This window comes from Ochotona curzoniae, unplaced genomic scaffold, assembly GCF_017591425.1.
Source record: "Ochotona curzoniae isolate NIBS_2020 unplaced genomic scaffold, NIBS_Ocur_1.0 patch106, whole genome shotgun sequence".
Classification (NCBI taxonomy): domain Eukaryota; kingdom Metazoa; phylum Chordata; class Mammalia; order Lagomorpha; family Ochotonidae; genus Ochotona; species Ochotona curzoniae.
Window position 1 is genome coordinate 281,607 of NW_024466647.1, and position 19,644 is coordinate 301,250.

Sequence of the window (19,644 nt, forward strand, 5' to 3'; positions counted from 1 at the left end):
GAATTTCTTGAATGAATAAAATTCTGTTGCTCTTTCTCCTCAGGGGTCGTTAGCTTCAGTCTTTCTGTTTCAAAGCCTCTGAACTTCTTTCCAGTTCCTCTGGTTTGGCCTTCTGTTGGAGGATTTAGTGCCAGTGCAAGGATTGTTCAGGATAGAATATTCTAGATGGTCACTATGTCAAAGGTCTTAGGTAGACCTCTCTCTTGAGCTGCTCTGCTTTAGTGTTATCTTCAAGTCAAGCTCAGGCTCAAACAAGGCCTATTATTCAAAGGACCTTTTTATTTGTACGTTGGGGAACAATCCAAAAGACAGTGGGAAGGGTAAGGCAGCCAGTGAGCCATTGGCATCTGCTCCCCTGCAAATGTCACACGGTTCTGGAAAGAAAGCCTGTGCTCCCTGGCTGCCATCTGCTTTTGCCATGAATACTGTTTTAAAGGGAGACCCGAGGTTCATTTACAGAGTGGACCTACTCTCTTTTCCTTATGGTATTTCAGGGTCAGGTGCTGTAGCAACCAAAGGGAAAAGGAAACCCAGGCAGGAGGAAGATGACGACTATCGGGAGTTTCCGCAGAAGAAGCATAAGCTTTATGGTAAGGGAGTAACTTTGCTGTTTGTTTTTGCCAGTGGGTGACTGGGCTTTATTCTTGGATGAGGAAGGGGAGAGAGGCTTCGGGGAGAGCCCTTGAGAGGCTCCGAGCCCTCAGGACCTGGAGGAGGCAGAGAATGCCTTGTTTCCACCTTGTTTTACACTGTGAACATTCAAGACTCACAGGAGTCGGTGCAGGGAGTGGGGTAGCAGGTATTGAGAAAAAGGGGAGGAAGGAGATTGTGGCACCAGAGTGGGGTTAGCAGAGGTGATCTGTTGGGCTTCAAGTTTCTGTCTTGAACTAGGGAGGAAGCAGCGGCCAAAAACTCAGCCTAGTCCCAAACCTCAGCCTCGTCGCATTCGGAAGGAGCCGCCAGTTTATGCAGCAGGTATGCTCTTTGTTGGATACCTGGTGGGATGTCATTCTCCGGCTGGGACTTGCTGTTGCCTAGAAGGAATGAAGTCCTAGAGAATTCTTCAAGGAGGCCTGAGTTTAGAGGTCAGGCAGACATTTGTTTCAATTTTGGCTCTTTGTTAACTTTCTGACCTGCCTCGAATTTTTAAATTTTTGCAAGATCCATTTTCCTGCCTATACATAGGGATAACAGAGGCAGTCAGAGTTACAGAGACAATTAAGTGAGATAAAAAAAAAACTTTTAGCATGGTGTTATATACTTAAGGAACATTTAGCAAACTGGCTGTTATATATCCTGTTATTACATGCTCTGTAAAAAGTGCTGTCCTTTTTTCTTTTGTTTCTTTGTTTCTTTTTTTTTTTAAGAGTTATAATATAGAAAGAAAAAGAAACAGAAAGAGAGATCTTTTGTCCACTGGCTCACTCCCTAAATGGTCCCAATAGTGGACCATTTAGTCTAAAACCAGAAGCCAGGAACTTCTTCTGGGTCTCCCTTGTAGGTGCAAGGGCCCAAGCACTTGGGCCATCTTTTGCTGCCTTCCCAGGCACATTAGCAGGGAGCTGGATCAGAAGTAGAGCAACTGGAACTTGAACTAGTGCCTGTATGGGGTGCTGGCGCTGCAGGTAGAGCTTACCTTGCTATGCTACAGTGTCATTCCCTGGCCTGTTCTTTATAACTACTGAACTTTGGACTGGTTCTCCAGAGGAAATGAGTAGGAATCTCAGAAATATCTTATCTGAGGGGAAAAAAAAACACTTTTAGAAGTTACCCACAGTAAAATCTCTTCATGATTGCTTACCAGGAAAGAACAAACCTTTTCTCTAATCGTTTTAAAGTTGTAGGATTTTACTTTTGTTCTTGGAGGATGCTGCAGATGACTGAGTGTTCCCTTCTCTCCTTTGTAGGCAGTTTGGAAGAGCAGTGGTACTTGGAAATTGTGGATAAAGGCAGCGTCTCTTGTCCTACCTGCCAGGCGGTTGGGAGGAAGACTATAGAGGGTTTAAAGAAACACATGGAGAACTGTAAACAGGTTAGATGTTTTGTGGAATTTCACATCCCTGTTCTGTTGGGTTATAGTGGGTAAATGGCAGCATGGTGCTATAGGGAAATAGGCTTGAATGCAAAAGTCTCAGGCGTGAGTTCTCACTTTGCCTCCCACTATCTGTGACATTGAATTTTCTGTGTTGGACTTCAGTGTCCTCATTTGAGAAATGGTGAAGAAAGATACAATGATCCATGTAGCCCATGAGAGGTTGATGGAGAAGTGATACATACTGAGTGCCCAGGCCATTCCTTGGCAGGTATAGGTATTCTGCTTCTCTGATATATGGCTCAACCTTGAGCAGAATGTTGCTTTCTTTTAGGAAATGTTTACTTGTCATCATTGTGGGAAACAACTGCGTTCACTGGCAGGCATGAAGTATCACGTCATGGCAAATCATAATAGCTTGGTGAGAATATCTTTTGTTGTTTATGAGCCTTTGTGGTGTTGGGTGTCTATTTAGGTGAGTATGATAGCTTGGTGCAGATGGCTTAGGCTCTGGGACCTGGGGCCTATGTGAGGAAGAAGATCCCTTTGATAGAAGACCTACACCAGGAAACCTTTGTGGTGGATCAGTAGGTTTTGTTAGTCCTAAAGGTTTATATCCTGGGAAGTGGAGACTCAAAACTCTTACTTCCATTGTTTTCACTTTTGCCTGTTCTGGAGAAATTGAGGAGAGCCAACAGTCAGCTGCCTTGAACTTTTTTGGGCATCAGCTTAATTGTTATTGTAGTCCTTAATTCTTCATGATTTCTTCCCAGTGTGTCTCTTTTCCATGAGTCACCTTCCTGTTTTCTTCTCTTGATTTCTAGCCCATTTTGAAAGCTGGTGATGAAATAGATGAGCCAAGTGAAAGGGAACGGCTCCGAACAGTTCTGAAGAGACTGGGGAAGCTCAGGTGCATGCGCGAGGTAAGAGCAAAATACAGGCCGATGGCTTTAGTGTTTCATTTCTCCTTTTTTTCCCTGTGGGAACTCCTACTTTTATGCTGTCTTAATGGCATAAAAGTGGCTCCTGGTTTTTCAGGTGTCTCAAATACATTAATGGTTTTTAATTTTATCAACTCCAAAAATTTAATTGTCTTTAGTTCAGTGAGGTTTCCTTGCCTCACTCTCTTTGGTGTGATGAAGAGGTTCCCAGTAACCTCACTGTTGATGTTGCTGGGTATTTAATAGTGGGCTAGGGCTGGATCACAGACCAAAGAGAAGTCCTTTACACAGGGTAGTTAATCAAATGCTAACCACACTGATAGAATATCATATTTAGTCATAGACAGGACAGCCAGGAATAAGAAAGGGTTGCACCAATGGGAAATGTTAGAGAGGGTCTTGTGATATCACAAGGTCTTTTTGTATTTTGTGGTGGTATTTTGTGGCAGACTAGAAATTTGTATTATCACGGAGCCAGCATTGTATTGCATTACGTTAAGTCACCACTTTTGATTCTGACATCCCAAATCAGAGTGTTGATTCGAGTCCCAGCTACTTTGCTTCTAATTCAGCTCCCTGCCCCAGTGTCTATGAGAAAGCAGTGGAAGACCGTCTAAGTGCCCAGGCCCTTGTCACCCTCATGAGAGACTTGGATAAAATTCCACGTTCCTGGTTTTGGCTTGGAAAAGCCTCAGCTGTTGCCGCCATCTGGGGAGTGACCCAGCAGATGGTTGCGCTCTTTCTCTGTCGCTGTCATTCTGCCTTTCAAATAAGTAAATAAGAAAATCTTTAGAAGACAACAAGAAAAAAGAGATGCTGGCGTTGTGGTATGATGGGTTAAGCTGCCTGCAACAGCAGCATCCCACATGGGCACTGGTTTGAATCTCAGCTGCTTTACTTAACACCCCAGCTCCCTCCTGTGCCTGGGAGGAGGTGACCCGAGAGCTTGTACCCTTCACCCATGTGTGAGAGCTGAAGGAAGTTCCAGGTTTCTTGTTTGGCCTGGTGCGGCCCTGGCCATGTTGGCCTTTCAGAGAGTGAGCAGCATGTGGAAGGTCTTGGTCTCTCTCTCTCCCTCTCGCTCCTTTGCTTTCTGTGTGCCTTTCAGATAAATAAAGAGAAGAAAAATATTTAAAAAAAATTTTTTTTTAAATTACAGAAGAAGCCAAAAAATGTAAGATTCTAAAGGCTTCCTTTTCTGTGTTCAGAGTTGCTCCAGTAGCTTCACCAGCATCATGGGGTATCTGTACCATGTCAGAAAATGCGGCAAAGGGGCTGCAGAACTGGAGAAGATGACCCTGAAATGTCACCACTGTGCAAAGCCGTACAGATCGAAGGCTGGCCTGGCGTATCACCTGAGGTCAGAGCACGGGCCCGTGAGTACTGCCTGCTCCTTCCTAGACTGTGTGTGGGGCTGCATTCATGGTGAGTGCTCACCCCTCTGCCAGACCAGGTATTTTTGGTTCCTTGCCTGTACCCTCCTCTCTTTTTAAAAAAAAAAAAAAATCCTTCATCACAATAGTTGTACATATTTATGGGCCACTGTGCAGCATTTTGACATGTATATCCCCTTTAAATCTTCAAATGCTTTGCTTCTCTTTTCCTTGTTCTTTACTTGATTTCTCCCTTTTGAATGTTATTAGGTTATAAAAGTCAAAGTTCAAAGTATATCCATGGAGAAGTAAACTCTTTAAAACCAAAAGCTTCCCCTTTAGCTAAAAATTTTGTTTGAATCTGTCTAACTGGTTCATCAATTCCATTCCCCACTTCACCATCCCGATTATATTTTCTAGCCTTCCTGTCCTATTTGTGTGTGTGTTGTTTTTTTTTTTAATAATCATTTTTGTTAAAGTGTTATGTGCATGCATTTGTATTTGTCTTTTCAATGTTCAATATTGAGTTTTGATACATGTATATGGTCAGGTAACTACTACTACCATTAAGACAGAGAAAAGGGTCTGGCACGATAGCCTAATGGCTAAAGTCCTCACCTTGAACACGCAGGAATCCTATATGCATGACAGTTCTAATACCAGTAGCCATGCTTCCCATCTAGCTCCCTGCTTGCGGCCTGGGAAAGCAGTCGAGGATGGCCCAAAGACTTGGGACCCTGCACCTGTGTGGAAGACCTGGAAGAAGCTCCTGGCTCCTGGCTTCGGATTGGCTCAGCTCTAGTTGTTGTGACCACTTGGGAAGTGTACCATCAGACGAAAGATCTTCCTTTCTGCCCCTCCTTCTTTCTGTATATCTGTCTTTCCAATAAAAAGTAAATAAATCTTGAAAAAAAAAGGAGAGAAAAATTCTGTCCCTTTTCAAAATGCCTTGTGTCGGCACTTTCACCCCGTGGCTGTATGTAATGTGCCACCTGTGATTGCAGCATCTCGTGTGAGCACGGGTTGACGTCTAGCTGCTCTGCTTGTCGTCCAGCTCTTTGCTAACGCCCTGGAAAGGCAGCAGCGGGTGACCCAAATCCTCGGACCCTGCTCTCCTGTGCGAGACCTGAGTGGAGTTCTGGGCTCCACTGTAAATATGGGCCTGGTTCGGCCCCAGCCCTTACAGCCGTTTTGGGAGTGAGTTAGCACATGGAAGCTCTCTCTGTCTCTTTCTCTTTCTCTAACTCTATCTTCCAAATACATAGATGAGTCTTTTTCAAAGATAGCCTTGATGTCCTCTGAAGTTAGTTCTTATTGCCCCGGCAGCCACTGATCTTTCTGTCCCTGTTGTTTTGCCTTGTTTAGGCCATCTGTATCCTTTTGAATCCAGCTTCTTCTACTTAGGATAAAGCATGTGAGATTCACCCACGTGTTGGCATGTGTCACTAATTCCTGTGTATTTCTGACCAGGATTCCATTGTATTCATGCTTCACTTGTTGATTGTCTTCTTCAATTGAAGGACATTGGAGTTACGCCCAGTTTTTGGCAGTTGTGACTAAAGCTGGTATAAACATTTACGTGAGTTTTTTTTTTAAGATTTGTTTATTTTTATTGGAAAGGCAGATATGCTGAGAAGAGAGCCAGAGAGGAAGATCTTCCATCCGATAGTTCACTTTCCAAGTGACCGCAACAGCTAGAGCTGAGCCAGTCCGAAGCCAGGAGCCAGGAGCTTCTTCCTGGTCTCCCATGCAGGGTCACAAGACTTTGGGCCGTCCTTGACTGCTTTCCCAGGCCACAAACAGGGAGCTGAATGAGAAGCGGGGCTGCTGGGATTAGAATCAGCACCCATATGAGATCCCAGCATGTTCAAGGCGAGGACTTTAGTCATTAGGCTATCGCGCCAGGCCCTTTTCTCTGTTTTGATGGTATAGCAGTTATCTGACTATATACATGTAAGGTGAGGCAAGCGCTGTAGCCGCTAGGCTATTGTGCCGGACCCTACATAATTGTTTTTAATGTGAACATAAATTTTAAATTCTCTTACGTAAATACTTATATGTGTGGATTTAAAAAGTCTTTGTACAAAAATACCCTTTGAAATTTCATTTTCCACAAACTTTTTTAAGTACCTGTTAGCTTCACATCTAGGATCATAAAAATGTTCTCCCATGCTTTCTTTGAGAAAGTTTTATATCATGCACTTATGACTATGATCTATTTACAGCTAATATTTTTACTGTGTTGTGAATTATGGATTGAGTGTGTTCAAACTTAGCCACTTTTACTACAAAAGAACTGCTTTTATCCTGTTACGATGCTTTTCTGTGCCAATAAAATGTGCGTTAATATGATGGAGCTTAATTTTGGTGATCAGGAAGCTTATCAATAGCTCTTTTGATTCTCAGAGCAGCGTTTCGTCGTTGGCTGTGATGAAAGCCACTTACCAGGCCTGTGTTTTGCTCTGTCTCACTCTTGCAGATCTCCTTCTTTCCAGAATCGGGACAGGCAGAGTGCTTAAAGGACATGAGCCTGGAGCCAAAGAGTGGGGGCCGAGTTCAGAGACGGTCTGCCAAAATCGCAGTGTACCACCTGCAGGAGCTAGCCTCTGCCGAACTGGCCAAGGAGTGGCCCAAGAGGAAGGTGCTTCAGGATCTGGTCCCCGACGATCGGAAGGTGATGTGGTGACCCGTACTGATTGTGAAACCATTGTGTTTGACATTGTGCTTTACTGTGTAAAGCAAGGTCAATTCACTGGAATGTGTGCATGATAAGCAGTATTTACTGCTTTTTCCTCGGAGATGGATTATGTTTGAGCCAGCATCAGGTTTGAATTCAAGGAATGTCCTAGAAGGACGTTGTATTTCAAAAGTTCCTTAAGGTTCCCTCTTTAATTCTAGACCACTTCCAGAGAGAGCCCAAATTCCCAGCTTCAGTTTCTGTTGAGTGTGTCCATGTGTTAGTGCATACATACTTGCTATTTGGTTAAGTGGTTTCAGTTTGTTTTTATTGTTCTCCGTTTTGTTTCAAAATTAAAGTTGAGAAAAACATCAGTGTATAAAATAACTAAAAACTTATTTGCTCCAAGTAACTGGGGATGACAAGCCCAAAGAAGGCTTTTTACTTGGCTTTCTGCTTGTTGCGTTAGTCATTCTCTTACATGTTTTCAAGCATGCTTCTGAGGGGCGCAGGGCCCGTTTGAAAGCCCTTGGATTATAATAGATCTTACAGGGGAGGAGCATTCATTAAGCAAAAAGGAAGCTGGGTATATGACTCTGTGGTAGTGCTGGTAAAGCATTGACTGGATATATAACACAAAGACTAAGGTTAGAGTTAAGGACCTATTATTATCCAGGATAGCAACAAGAGTTTCAGAGGACTAGGTATTATGGCTCAAAAGCTAAATCCTCACCTTGTAAGCACCAGGATTCCTTATGGGTGCCAGTTCATGTCCCAGCTGTTCCACTTCCCTCCAGCTCCCTGCTTGTGGCCTGGGAAAGCAGCAGAGGATGGGCCAAAGCCTTGGGACCCTGCCCTTGCGTGGGAGACTGTTCGCTGTCTGGCAGCATGACCTTGGTGCATGGAGATGATAATCATACCTGGATTACTGACTGTCAGTCAACAGCCTAAGTTTGTTAGTAGTATCAGGCTTTTGTAGACTGAGGGTCACATGGGATAAGGGAGGAGGGTTTGAGAAATTTACATATAGATTATGCAGTTCTCACACCTTGCCTGGAGATATCTCTCTGTTTTGTGAACTAATCCTATAGATCCAATCAATTGTCCTCCTACAAGAGACCCAGAAGAAGCTGCTGGCTCCTGGCTTTGGATCACCTCAGCTCCAGCCTTTGGTGCCACTTGAGGAGTAAACCAGCAAATAAAGGATCTTTCTTTCTGTCTCTCCTCTCTGTAAATCTGACTTTCCAATAAAAATAAATAGATCTTTAAAAAATTGAGGGTCTGGTGCAGTGGCCTAGTGGCTGAAGTCCTTGCCTTGAACGGACAGGGATCCCATATGGGCGCCGGTTCTAATCCCGGCAGCTCCACTTCTCATCCAGCTCCTTGTTTGTGGCCTAGGAAAGCAATTAAGGATGGCCCAAAGCCTTGGGACCCTGCACCGCATGGGAGACCCAGAAGAGGATCTGGGCTCCTGGGTTCGGATCAATGCAGCACCTGCCGTTCAGGTCACTTAGGGAGTGAATCATTGGACGGAAGATCTTCTTCTCTGTCTCTTTTCCTCTCTGTGTATATGACTTTGCAATAAAAACAAATACATCTTTGAAAAAAAATGAAATTAAAAATAGTGAAAAAGGCATACAATCATTAAGGAAATGCTAGGAATTAAGAGAGCCAGGAAAAAAATATTAAAACCATTAAAAAATTCTGTACCAACTACAAACTATGTGAGTTAACATATTGGCCTGCATTTTATTCATATATTTCTGTTAAATGTGCAAATACATATTTTACCTTTTAACAACAAAAAAAAATTGGCCTTTGTTTACTGCTCTGATTTTTTTTTTCCCTCTAACTGTAGATCATTATATTTGGTCCTTTGCTGAAAGTCAGGTTTTTCTGAGACTAAACAGCAGTTGGTTATACACATCTAGTCATTCAGGAACTTAAGAGGATCTTATGTCTTCAGTTTTTTATATATGAAATTACATTTGTAGATTCCAGAATTATGTAACATGAGAAATTAGATATGAAGCTTTTGTGATATTCTGGTTGGGTGTTGGATTCCTTTAATTATAAAATATTTCTTGTCTTGTAGTTAAAATACACTCGTCCTGGGCTCCCTACCTTCAGCCAGGAAGTGCTGCACAAATGGAAGTCAGATATCAAGAAGTACCATCGTATTCAGTGTCCTAACCAGGTACCCATGTGTTCAGTAATTGTTGGTCTAGCATTTGCTCGTTTCAGTGTTTATTCCTTTGTGATGAAAAACCTAAATCTTGGTGTCTTAAAGCAATCATTACTTTGTCCACAAGTCTCTGGATCAGTGATTCTTCCAGAGGCCAGCAGGATATTTCTGCTGTGGTATGTGGTGTCAGCTGGGAATACCTCTAGGAGTGCGTTCAGCAGAAATCTCAGCTGGGACTCTCATTGGCTTCTCTGCAACCTCACCTGGCAGGGTCCTTGGCTTTGCCTGTGGCCTGTCTTCTGCGGGGTAGCTGGACTCCCAAGCAACTGACTTGTCTTTTCTGTCAATGCAGATTTTTTGTAGTGGCTTTTATGGCATTGTATCGATCAAAGGAATCAAAGGGCAAGTGCAGCTTCCGAGGGAGGGCAGGCTGTCCATGGTGGCAGAGGCTTCAGGCCTCTTGACACTGCCATGCCTGTGTAGGCAGCACTCCATGGCGAGGGACTGTAAACGGAGACATTGTCACTATTAAAGTAGTTTTAAAACAACCTTCCAGTTTTTCTATTTCCCTTGAGTGCCAGAGAGAGTGCCAGGGAACAGAATCATGTATTTGTAAAAAGCATGTTCACCTTTTCCTTTTTATTGTACCTCTCCTTGACTTGTTCGTGGAGTCCTTTTTGGTTCAATTTGTGTAACCATTTGTCTTTTCCCTCCACATATGTGTGGTGGACCGGCATGAATAACTAGATGGCTTGTGTTGAGCTGGATGCTGTTGGACATCGTGTTCACATTCTCTTTTCTCCTTTTCAGGGTTGTGAGGCCGTCTACAGTAGTGTGTCTGGTCTTAAAGCTCACCTGGGCTCTTGCACATTGGTTTGTAACTGTTTAAACTTAATGTTAACATATCCTTCAAAATAGTCTGACATGGAAGAGGATTCAGTTTAGGTGAACAGTTGGTCATCCTGGTTACTGTTGCCTCTGAGGGTGCTTCAGATTTTTGCTGTGTTACTGGGTAGGATGCCAGAATATGTCTAAGAATACATAAAAGCCAACACAACCTATAAGTCTTTTTTTTTTTTTTTAAGATTTATTTATTTTCATTGGAAAGGCGGATATATAGAGAAGAGGAGAGACAGAGAGGAAGATCTTCGTCCAATGATTCGCCCCGCAAGTGGCTGCAATGGCTGGAGCTGAGCCAGTCCCAAGCCACGAGCCAGAAGCTCTTCCGGGTGTCCCACATGGGTGCAGGGTCCCAAGGCTTTGGGCCGTCCTCTGCTGCCTTCCCAGGCTACAAGCAGGGAGTTCAATGGGAAGTGGAGCTGCCGGGATTAGAACTGGCGCCCATATGGGATCCCTGTGCGTGCAAGGCGAGGACTTTAACCACTACGCTATCATGCCAGGCCCACAACCTGTAAGTCTTACCAGTTGAGAAACAGGAGGAAAAATGTCTGAGTTCTGAGTCCTTCCCAGGGACTCACTTTCTTCCGGAGGCTCTCCCTCTCTGGATCTGCCCAATCTCATTGGGCCTTGCTCTTCTGAGAATGAGCTTAACATGCATTTTTCTCTCAGGGTTCATGAAGACCCTCTAAACTCATTTGAATTTCCCTGGCCTCTGGGGAGGGGAGGTGGGAAAGGTACCAGTCTAACAGCCATTCACTTCACTGAATCTTTTCCATGTTGACCCAGCTGTCCTACAACCCACTAGTCAAGGGAATTGCTACCATTTTCCAGTCCCATTCAGCAATGTCTCCTCACCCAAAATGAGCACCATGGCAACCTCAAGCCTGCGGGAGGGCGCAGGGGCTGGGGGCGGAGAAAATTGAACAATGGAGTTAGAGGCATCAAAACATTGGTGCAGACTTGCTGAGGAGTTTCTCATCTTGATCCTTAACCTAGGTGTTACGGATGTTACTCTTTTTTTTTCCTTAATTAATTTTTTTTTAGTTGGAAAGTCAGATATACAGAGAGGAGGAGAGACAGAGAGGAAGATCTTCCATCTGTTGATTCACTCCCCAAGTGGCCGCAATGGCCAGAACTGAGCCAATCCAAAGTCAGGAGCCAGGAGCTTCCTCCAGGTCTCCCACATGGTTGTAGGGCCCCAAGTCTTTGGGCCGTTCTCAACTGTTTTCCCAGGCCATAGGCAGGGGGCTGTATGGGAAGCTGGGCTGCCGGGATTAGAACCAGTGCCCATATGGTAGGGAACTGTATGGGAAGCGGGGCTGCCGAGATTAGAACCGGTGCCCATATGGAATGCCATTGCATGCAAGGTGAGGACTTTAGCCACTAGGGTACTGTGCTGAGCCCGATGTTACTCTTCTAATTCTGGGCTTCTGAGGTATGTTTTGCAACAGTGGAGTATAGTGGGAACAGTTATTCAGTGAATTTGGGGAGTCTGGCTTATTTTAGGGAACAAACCAGGAGAACCTGGGAGTGAAAGGAGCATAGGAAATCATAGAATTGTGCTTTCTGACATAAGAAGAGTGGGAGGACTTGGGGCCCTGGTGGAGCTGTGGTGTGTGTTCGGTAAGGATTGCATTAGGATTAGGATTTGGTTTTTGTTTTTGTGTTTGTTTTCTTTCTTTTGTAGGATTTATTTGGATGATTGTTTGTCCAATTTGGACAAAGTATATATGAGTGTGTGTGTGTGTGTGTATAAGCTGTTTTAAATCTTTTTCTTCCTTAACTTTGACGAAATAGAATCTCTTCTTTTCACTAATGATCTTTACAAGCAGACCAGGTCTGTGTTGATTTTATTAATAATTCTGTTTTCTGTTTCTCTTGGAAATAGGGAAACTTTGTGGCTGGAAAATATAGGTGTCTTCTATGTCAAAAAGAATTTGTGTCAGAGAGTGGTGTCAAGTATCACATCAACTCTGTGCACGCCGAGGTGAGGTCTCTGCTTGCTCACCATGTTTTTGCAATCTTGTAGACCCCGTATGTAAGCCATGAACTTAAGGAACTGTAAAGAGCAGAGACATTAGCATTAAAAATACTCTGTAAAATTCGCTCTGTAAGTAATTATATAAGGGATTTTCAGAAAGTTTGTGAAAATTGTGTACTGGTAGGGATAGATGTTGGCTGGCGGGGGCGCCTGTGTCCCATCCTGTAGAGTCTGCGTTCAGGTCCCTACTCTGCGTCTGGTCCTGCTTCCTGCTAACCTGCAGTCTGGAGGCAGCAGGTGAGGGCTGTTAGCATGGCCCCCACCATGGGTCGGGGTCTGGGGAGGGAAGGAGCAGATGTGGAGGAAAATGTCTCTCTCTTGTTCTGCCTTTCAAGTGAAAACTACCAATAAATAAAACTTTACAAAGGAAAATTTGTTTATTTATTTTTGAAGATTTATTTTTATTGGAAGATACACAGAGGGGGGAGACAGAGAGGAAGATATTCTGTCCAATGATTCAATCCCCAAGTGACCACAACAGCCAGAACTGAGCCGATCTGAAGCCAGGATCCAGGAACTTCTTCCAGGTCTTCCATGCTGGTGCAGAGTCCCAAGGCTTTGGGTCATTCTCCAATGCTTTCCCAGGCCACAAACAGGGAGCTGGATGGGAAGTGGAGCCACTGGGATTAGAACTAGCTCCCCTATTCCCAATACATGCAATGCAAGGACCTTAGCCATTAGGCTATTGCGCCAGGCCCCAGAAACAAATTTTAATATATTTTTTTCCCTCAGGCTTTAAGCTTTATTTATTTTTATTTGAAAGGCAGAGTTACAGAGAGAAAGAGGGAGAATCTCCCATCCATATTAATTCCCCAAATTTCTGCAACAGCTGAGGCTGTGCCAGACTGAATCTGTGAGCTGGGAACTCAGTCCAGGTCTCCCCTGTGGCTTTCATGGACCCAGTTATTTGAGCCTTCATGCCTGCCTCCCAGGATGGATGTTAGCAGGAAGCTGGAATCAGTTAGGATTGGAGTTGGGATTCAAACCTAAGGACTCTGATACAAAAATGGGCTTCCCCAGTGGTGTCTTAAGTGCTACTCCAAATCCCTGCCCCCAGTAGCTTTTTTTTAAAATACATTTAGAATTGGGGATATAAGAATAGACTGTGTTAAATAATGGTATGAATGTTGACATTCCGACATTTGATCACCCACATGTGATCATCGTACTGTAGTTGTGCAGAACACCTTGTCCTTGGGCAGGTGCATGCGAATTAAGCCTGTACTATGCAATGTCATGATGTGTGCAGGCTGCCTGCAAGTGGATCAACCCAGAGAAAAGGAAAGAAGAAAAGAATGAAGAGATTAGCATTGTAAATCCAAGTGTTCACTTTACTTTTGTGAACTCTCTCACTTTACAGCTTTTCTGAAGGTCTTTTTAAAAAGCCATGTCATTTGTCATAGTTGTCCACATTCTGGAGCCTCCTGATTACAGCCTGTGATGGTGTTGGTCTCTCCTTGCTATGTCCTTTAAGTTGATAGATGTGACTGAGCAGATCACTTGATTAAATTCAAGTGAATCAAGTATTCAAGAAGTACTTCCTGACTGGTTTTCCTGTTCTCTCCCCTTAACTTAAAATTGAGTGCTAAAGAAGCTGAATCATTTGCCTGCGGGCACACAGCTAGAGTTGGGATTTTCACCCAGGGGATCCCGCAGCGGCATTCATGTTCCTCACCCCTACAGTACTGTGAAATGGAAAGCCTCATGTGGCTCATGTAGATCGCTTTAGTAAATGATCAACACTCACTCCTGTCAAAAACAGTATTAACTTTTTAGAGCTGCTCTATGTTGAGTTCTTCTGGTAAAAAATGCACAATTCTAAGATACTGTTCCGTGTCTTTTTGTGTATTCTGGCCTGGATAGTCCTTTATCCTAAAAACTTCTGCCTCTGCTCTTGCTTTATGCTCTTGATATTTCTGACCTGATGATGTTCCGATTTTGCCTCTCTAGGATTGGTTTGTTGTAAACCCAACAACAACCAAAAGTTTTGAGAAGCTGATGAAGATAAAGCAGCGGCAGCAAGAGGAGGAAAAGCGGAGGCAGCAGCAGCGGAGCCGAAGATCTCTGAGAAGGCGGCCGCAGCCTGGCCCTGAGCTTCCTGACCCCGAGCTGAGTGTTAGAGTAGGAAAGGATCAGAGGAGGAGCAATGAGGACCTGACAGTGTCAGCCTCCTGTAAGGAGCCAGAGCAGGAGCCAGTGCCAGCCCAGTTCCAGAAGGCCAAGGTCCCAAAGACTAATCACAAACGAGGAAGGAAATAGGCAGAGTGAACGCCCTCCCAGGAGTGTGGATGGGATGCTGCTGCCCCAGGACCTGTGTGGGGAGAGCTGAGTCGGGGGCTGTGGGAAGATGCTTCCAGCTCTCTGTGTAAGGCTGGTACTTTCTCAGCTCCTTCCTCCTGTGTAAATTTCATTGTCTTCCCTACTTCTTCGCTTTTCCTTCCCTCCTGTTTTAGTAGGCTTTCCTGCTATTCCTTGTTGGAGTCCTCTTTGTTTTTCTCTTCCCTTGCCCAAAGAGCTGCTTCTTAAGGCCAAGTATAGGCCTCTTTTGCCCTGTACAAGACTAAGAAACTTGTTCTGTTGTTTTTTCCTTCCTGGGGTATAGAATGTTCTTGAAAGATCCATTGATTTAGTAGCTGCTCCATTGTCTAGGTTAAAAAACAGCTTAAGCTCATTTTTAAAACCGTAACTGATCTGTCATTTTGTGTTTGTGATACAGTATGCCTAGAAGCTAGAACTGTTGCCACTCATGTAATACCTTGTCTCCTTGGAAACAGGCTTTACAGAGGCTGTTTGAATTCACTGTGGTTTTAGGATTGAAAATAAGAAAATGGATATAGGAGCTAGGACCTCTCTACACTAGCTAAACTGGGACATGACAAGCAGCGTTAGGAGTGTCCTCAGAATTAAAATGACTAGAAAGAAAAATTAGAAGCAGCAATAAATACTACCCCACCATTACTGTTGCTCTTTTCAGTGCCCCTCGAAGCTTGCTTTTGCCACCTTGGCTTTAAAGATGGAGAAATACATTACCCTGAAGTGTTGACACAGTGCTCCTGGTGATGCTACTGAGGTTGGAAATGAAGGTGTGCATTCCTTCTCTCCTGGACTTTTTACCTCACTTGTTCATCTGCACCCCACACCAAGTCCTTACTGATCCCCTTAGCCAACCTCTGTCTCTGAATTTTCTGAGTATGTTGTCCTTCTGTGCGCTTTTATATATGGAGTTCTGTCCTCTCTATGTCCTAAGACTATGGTACCAGCGCAGCTACTGTTCTGCAGCTGGAAAGAAGGATTCTCTCTGTACCTCATGCCTGCTCATGTTGCCCGGGCTATTTGTGCATTAGGGTGGCTTTCTCTAGAGCATTTGTTAGAGCAGCTTTGTTGTCGTGTTTCTGGATTTTCTTCCCCTTTTACGTAAAGAATAGGTCTTACGTATCCTTGCCTATTTTGTGGCAGATGCTGTATAAAACAAGAATCCTGATATGGACAAGTACAACCTTTCCAAGATCTGAAAGGCGTATTACCACTCTGTTCTCCGTGCTCCTCCAAATAGCTTTAAAATGTGGGCTTTTGTGAAGACCACTTTCAAACAAGGGAGCATTCAGACTTGGATACTGCCAGAATAGGCCACATTGAAACAAGTGAAGGAAATGGTGTATCTGAGCTACACCATTCAAAGTTACCCCTTAAAGCCCTTTCAGTCCATGAAGGTTGTCAGGGAGGAAAGATGAAGAAGCTATGTTTATTTCTGGTGAGTAAGACTTGGGGAATGTTTGGCAATGACAAAAGAAATAAATGACACTTGTTAGAATCCTGTTCGCAGTTGTTTTTTGACTCCTGGTGACACTCTGGGGTAGAAGCTGGGAAGCGATAGGGAGGAGCTCAGACTCCGTTCCAAAGGCAGTTGTGCAGTAATCTTTTTCACCCTTGAAATCTGCCATCCGAGAATTAAATCAATCACAATGGGAAACTTGCCCAGGCTCTTTTAGGATCCTTTTTTCTTTGTAAGATCAGAGATCAGCAGAACTCAACATGGATAATCCTAATCACACTGAGAGAGACTTTAAAAAAAAATTTTTTTTTTAATTGACTAACAAATGAAGTCCAACAGTATTAGCTCTATGTAGGTTGTGGAGCAAAGCAAACAGCTTGGCAGTACCTGCTGTCATTGATATACTTCCCCATCTTCGGTGTATACAGAGACCCTCCTATTGCCCAGGTACATCGAGAGCTGTGAGCAAGGATGTTTACTGCAGCACAGGTAACAGTAGATACTGCAGGTGTTCATGAAGGACTCCCAGCCTTCTACCAAAATCTCCTGCCTAGGAGGACACATGGCTAGATTACGTTTCCCAGTTGTGCCCCTAATTCCTCTCCTCTGTGGTGAAGAACTAGTCAGCCAACATCCTTCCCATGGAATCTGAGCATGATGGGCGCTGCTTGCCGGATGGAGCTGTTAAGGATGAGAGTACACCTCTTTGCTTTTGTTTCCCTTCCTCTGGCTAGATACCAGGAAGATGGGACTCAGAGGGATTGGAGGGCATGAAATGAAAGATTACTACATGCCATTATGAGGAAGAGCTACTTCCCAACCAGTAAGCAGGAAATAAAGGTCTAGGAGCTTGCATTATGGCACATGAAGTTAAACCACTGCCTGTAATGCTGGTATCCTATAAAAACATTGATTTGGGTCTGAGCTGCTCCACTTCTGATCTAGCATCTGGGAAAGCAGCAGAGGATGGCCCAGGGCTTGGACCCCTGCTGCGTGGTGTGGGGAAACCAGGGTGAAGCCCGTGGTTGTTGCTGCCTTTTAGGGCGTGAACCAGTGCATGGAAGATCTCTGTCACTCCTGCCATTTCTGTAAATGCTTTTCACTATAGGGTGAGGAAAATACAAGCTTAAGATGACATAAGAAAGGTTCCTTATACAAGCAGTTAACACTTTTTTTTTTAAAAAGATTTATTTTTATTACAAAGATATATAGACAAGAGGAGAGACAAAGAGGAAGATCTTCCATCTGATGATTCACTCCCCAAGTGGCTGCAATGGTTGGAGCTGAGCCAATCCAAAGCCAGGAGCCAGGAACTTCTTCCAAGTCTCCCATGTGGGTGCAGGGTCCCAAGAATTTGGGCTGCCTGTGACTGCTTTCCCAGGCCACAAGCAGGGAGCTGGATGGGAAGTGGAGCTGCTGGGATTAGAACCAGCGCCCATATGGGATCCCGGCATGTTCAAGGTGAAGACTTTAGCTGCGACACTATCACGCCAGGCCCCAAGCAGTTAACACTTTTAAAAGATTTCAGGGCCCGGTGGTGTGGCCTAGTGGCTAAAGTCCTCACTTGAATGCACCAGGATCCCATATGGGCGCTGGTTCTAATCCCAGCAGCTCCACTTCCCATCCAGCTCCCTGCTTGTGGCCTAGGAAAGCAGTCAAGGACAGCCCAAAGCCTTGGGACCCTGCACACGCGTGTACGATACCGGAAGTTCCTGGATCCTGGCTTCAGCTGGGCATAGCATCGGCCGTTGCGCTCACTTGGGGAGTGAATCATCGGACAGAAGATCTTCCTCTCTGTCTCTCCTCTCTGTATATCTGCTTTTCCAATAAAAATTTAAAAATATAAATCTTAAAGAAAAAATTTTAAAAATAAAGATTAAAAAAATATTTCAGACACCAGAAACATCCATCAATTCATATCCATCTTACACAATATTAACTAAATTCCATGGCCCGACGAGGTGACCTACCAGCTAACGTCCTCACTTTGCATGCGCTGGGATCCCATATACACACCAGTTCTAATCCCAGTGGCCCCCCTTCCATCCAGCTCCCTGCTTATGGCCTTGGAAAGCAGTGGAGGACAGCCCAAAGCCTTGGGACCCTGCACCTACATGGGAGACCTGGAGGAGGCTATGGGTTCCTGGGTTTGGATTGGCTTAGCTCTTGCCATTGTGACTGCTTAGGAGTAAATCATCGGACGAAACATCTGTCTCTCCTCCTCTCTGTATATCCTACTTTGCAATAAAATAAAATAAACCTTAAAAAATAATACAGAGGACCCGGCGGCATGGCCTAACAGCTAAAGTCCTTGCCTTGAACGCACCAGGATCCCATATGGACACTGGTTCTAATCCCGGCAGCTCCACTTCCCATCCAGCTCCCTGCTTGTGGCCTGGGAAAGCAGTCACAGACAGCCCAAATTCTTGGGACCTTGCACCCGCATGTGGGGTACGCAGAAGAAGTTCCTGGATCCTGGTTTCAGGGGGAGTGAATCATCGGACGGAAGATCTGTCTCTCCTCCTCTCTGTATATCTGTCTTTCCAATAAAAATAAATAAATCTTGGGCCCGGCATGGTGGCGCAGTGGTTAAGGTCCTTGCCTTGCACGCCCGGGATCCCATATGGGCGCCGGTTCTTAAAGATTTATTTTTATTATTTTTTCATTGGAAAGGCGGATATACAGAGAGGAGAGACAGAGAGGAAGATCTTCCGTCCGATGATTCACTCCCCAAGTGAGCGCAACAGGCCGATACTATGCCGATCTGAAGCCAGGAGCCTCTTCCAGGTCTCCCATGCGGGTGCAGGGTCCCAAAGCTTTGGGCTGTCCTCGACTGCTTTCCCAGGCCACAGGCAGGGAGCTGGAAGGGAAGCGGGGCTGCCGGGATTAGAACCGGCGCCCATATGGGATCCCGGGCGTGCAAGGTGAGGACCTTTAACCACTTGCGCCACCGCGCCAGGCCCTGGGCGCCGGTTCTAATCCCGGCAGCCCTGCTTCCCTTCCAGCTCCCTGCCTGTGGCCCAGGAAAGCAGTCGAGGATGGCCCAAAGCCTGCACCTGTGTGGGAGACCCAGAAGAGTCTCCTGGCTTCGGATTGGCATAGTATCGGCCATTGGGCTCACTTGGGGAGTGAATCATCAAAGGGAAGATCTTCCTCTCTGTCTTTCCTCTCTGCATATCCGCCTTTCCAATAAAAAAAAAATAAAAAAAATAAATCTTAATAAATAAATAAATAAATAAATCTTTAAAAATAATAATAATACAGAAAAAGAGAAAATGTGGAAGGAATGGACTTACCACTTTCTTTTAGCCCTTAACCCTTTGTGCCCTAATCAACTATGTAAAGATTATCAAAATAAGATAATTAAAAAAAATTCAGCTCTAGTCCATGTGGACCCCTAGAAACACTATCCTAAGTCTGATATCTAACAGCCCTATGCAGATCTTTATGTCCATATACACATCTAGCAACAAGGTGTCATTATACATATTTCCAAATCATATAAGTGGGACACCTGATGTATTCTTTAACTTGCTTTGCCCATACTTTGAGTTGATTTATTTGTAACGCAGAAGCTCCAAGTAATTTTACAGCTTTTATAGTATTTCATAATTCTAGCCGTATCTCATAATGGACAATCAGGTTGTGGATTGGAATAGGCTAAGGAAAAAAAAAAAAACCCAAGGATGTATAATGACTTAAGTTGCTACATATTTAACAAAA

At 44.4% G+C, this 19,644-nt stretch overlaps 1 protein-coding gene across 2 annotated transcripts in view; it reads left to right on the top strand.

The window, feature by feature from the left end:
• Positions 1–15,608, top strand: part of LOC121166277 (zinc finger protein 512) — a 32,701-nt gene extending 17,093 nt beyond the window's left edge. Inside the window, exons 4-14 of one of the 2 annotated variants that reach the window (XM_040995401.1) lie at positions 495–590; positions 892–975; positions 1,908–2,032; positions 2,367–2,453; positions 2,857–2,955; positions 4,182–4,349; positions 6,826–7,020; positions 9,119–9,220; positions 10,019–10,081; positions 11,997–12,095; positions 14,100–15,608. In XM_040995401.1, the coding sequence (XP_040851335.1) occupies positions 495–590; positions 892–975; positions 1,908–2,032; positions 2,367–2,453; positions 2,857–2,955; positions 4,182–4,349; positions 6,826–7,020; positions 9,119–9,220; positions 10,019–10,081; positions 11,997–12,095; positions 14,100–14,408 (1,427 nt within the window). In that variant the 3' untranslated portion in view covers positions 14,409–15,608. The remainder of the gene's footprint in view (positions 1–494; positions 591–891; positions 976–1,907; positions 2,033–2,366; positions 2,454–2,856; positions 2,956–4,181; positions 4,350–6,825; positions 7,021–9,118; positions 9,221–10,018; positions 10,082–11,996; positions 12,096–14,099) is intronic. The other variant, XM_040995402.1, reaches the window with a different exon arrangement.
• Positions 15,609–19,644: the final 4,036 nt, after the last annotated feature.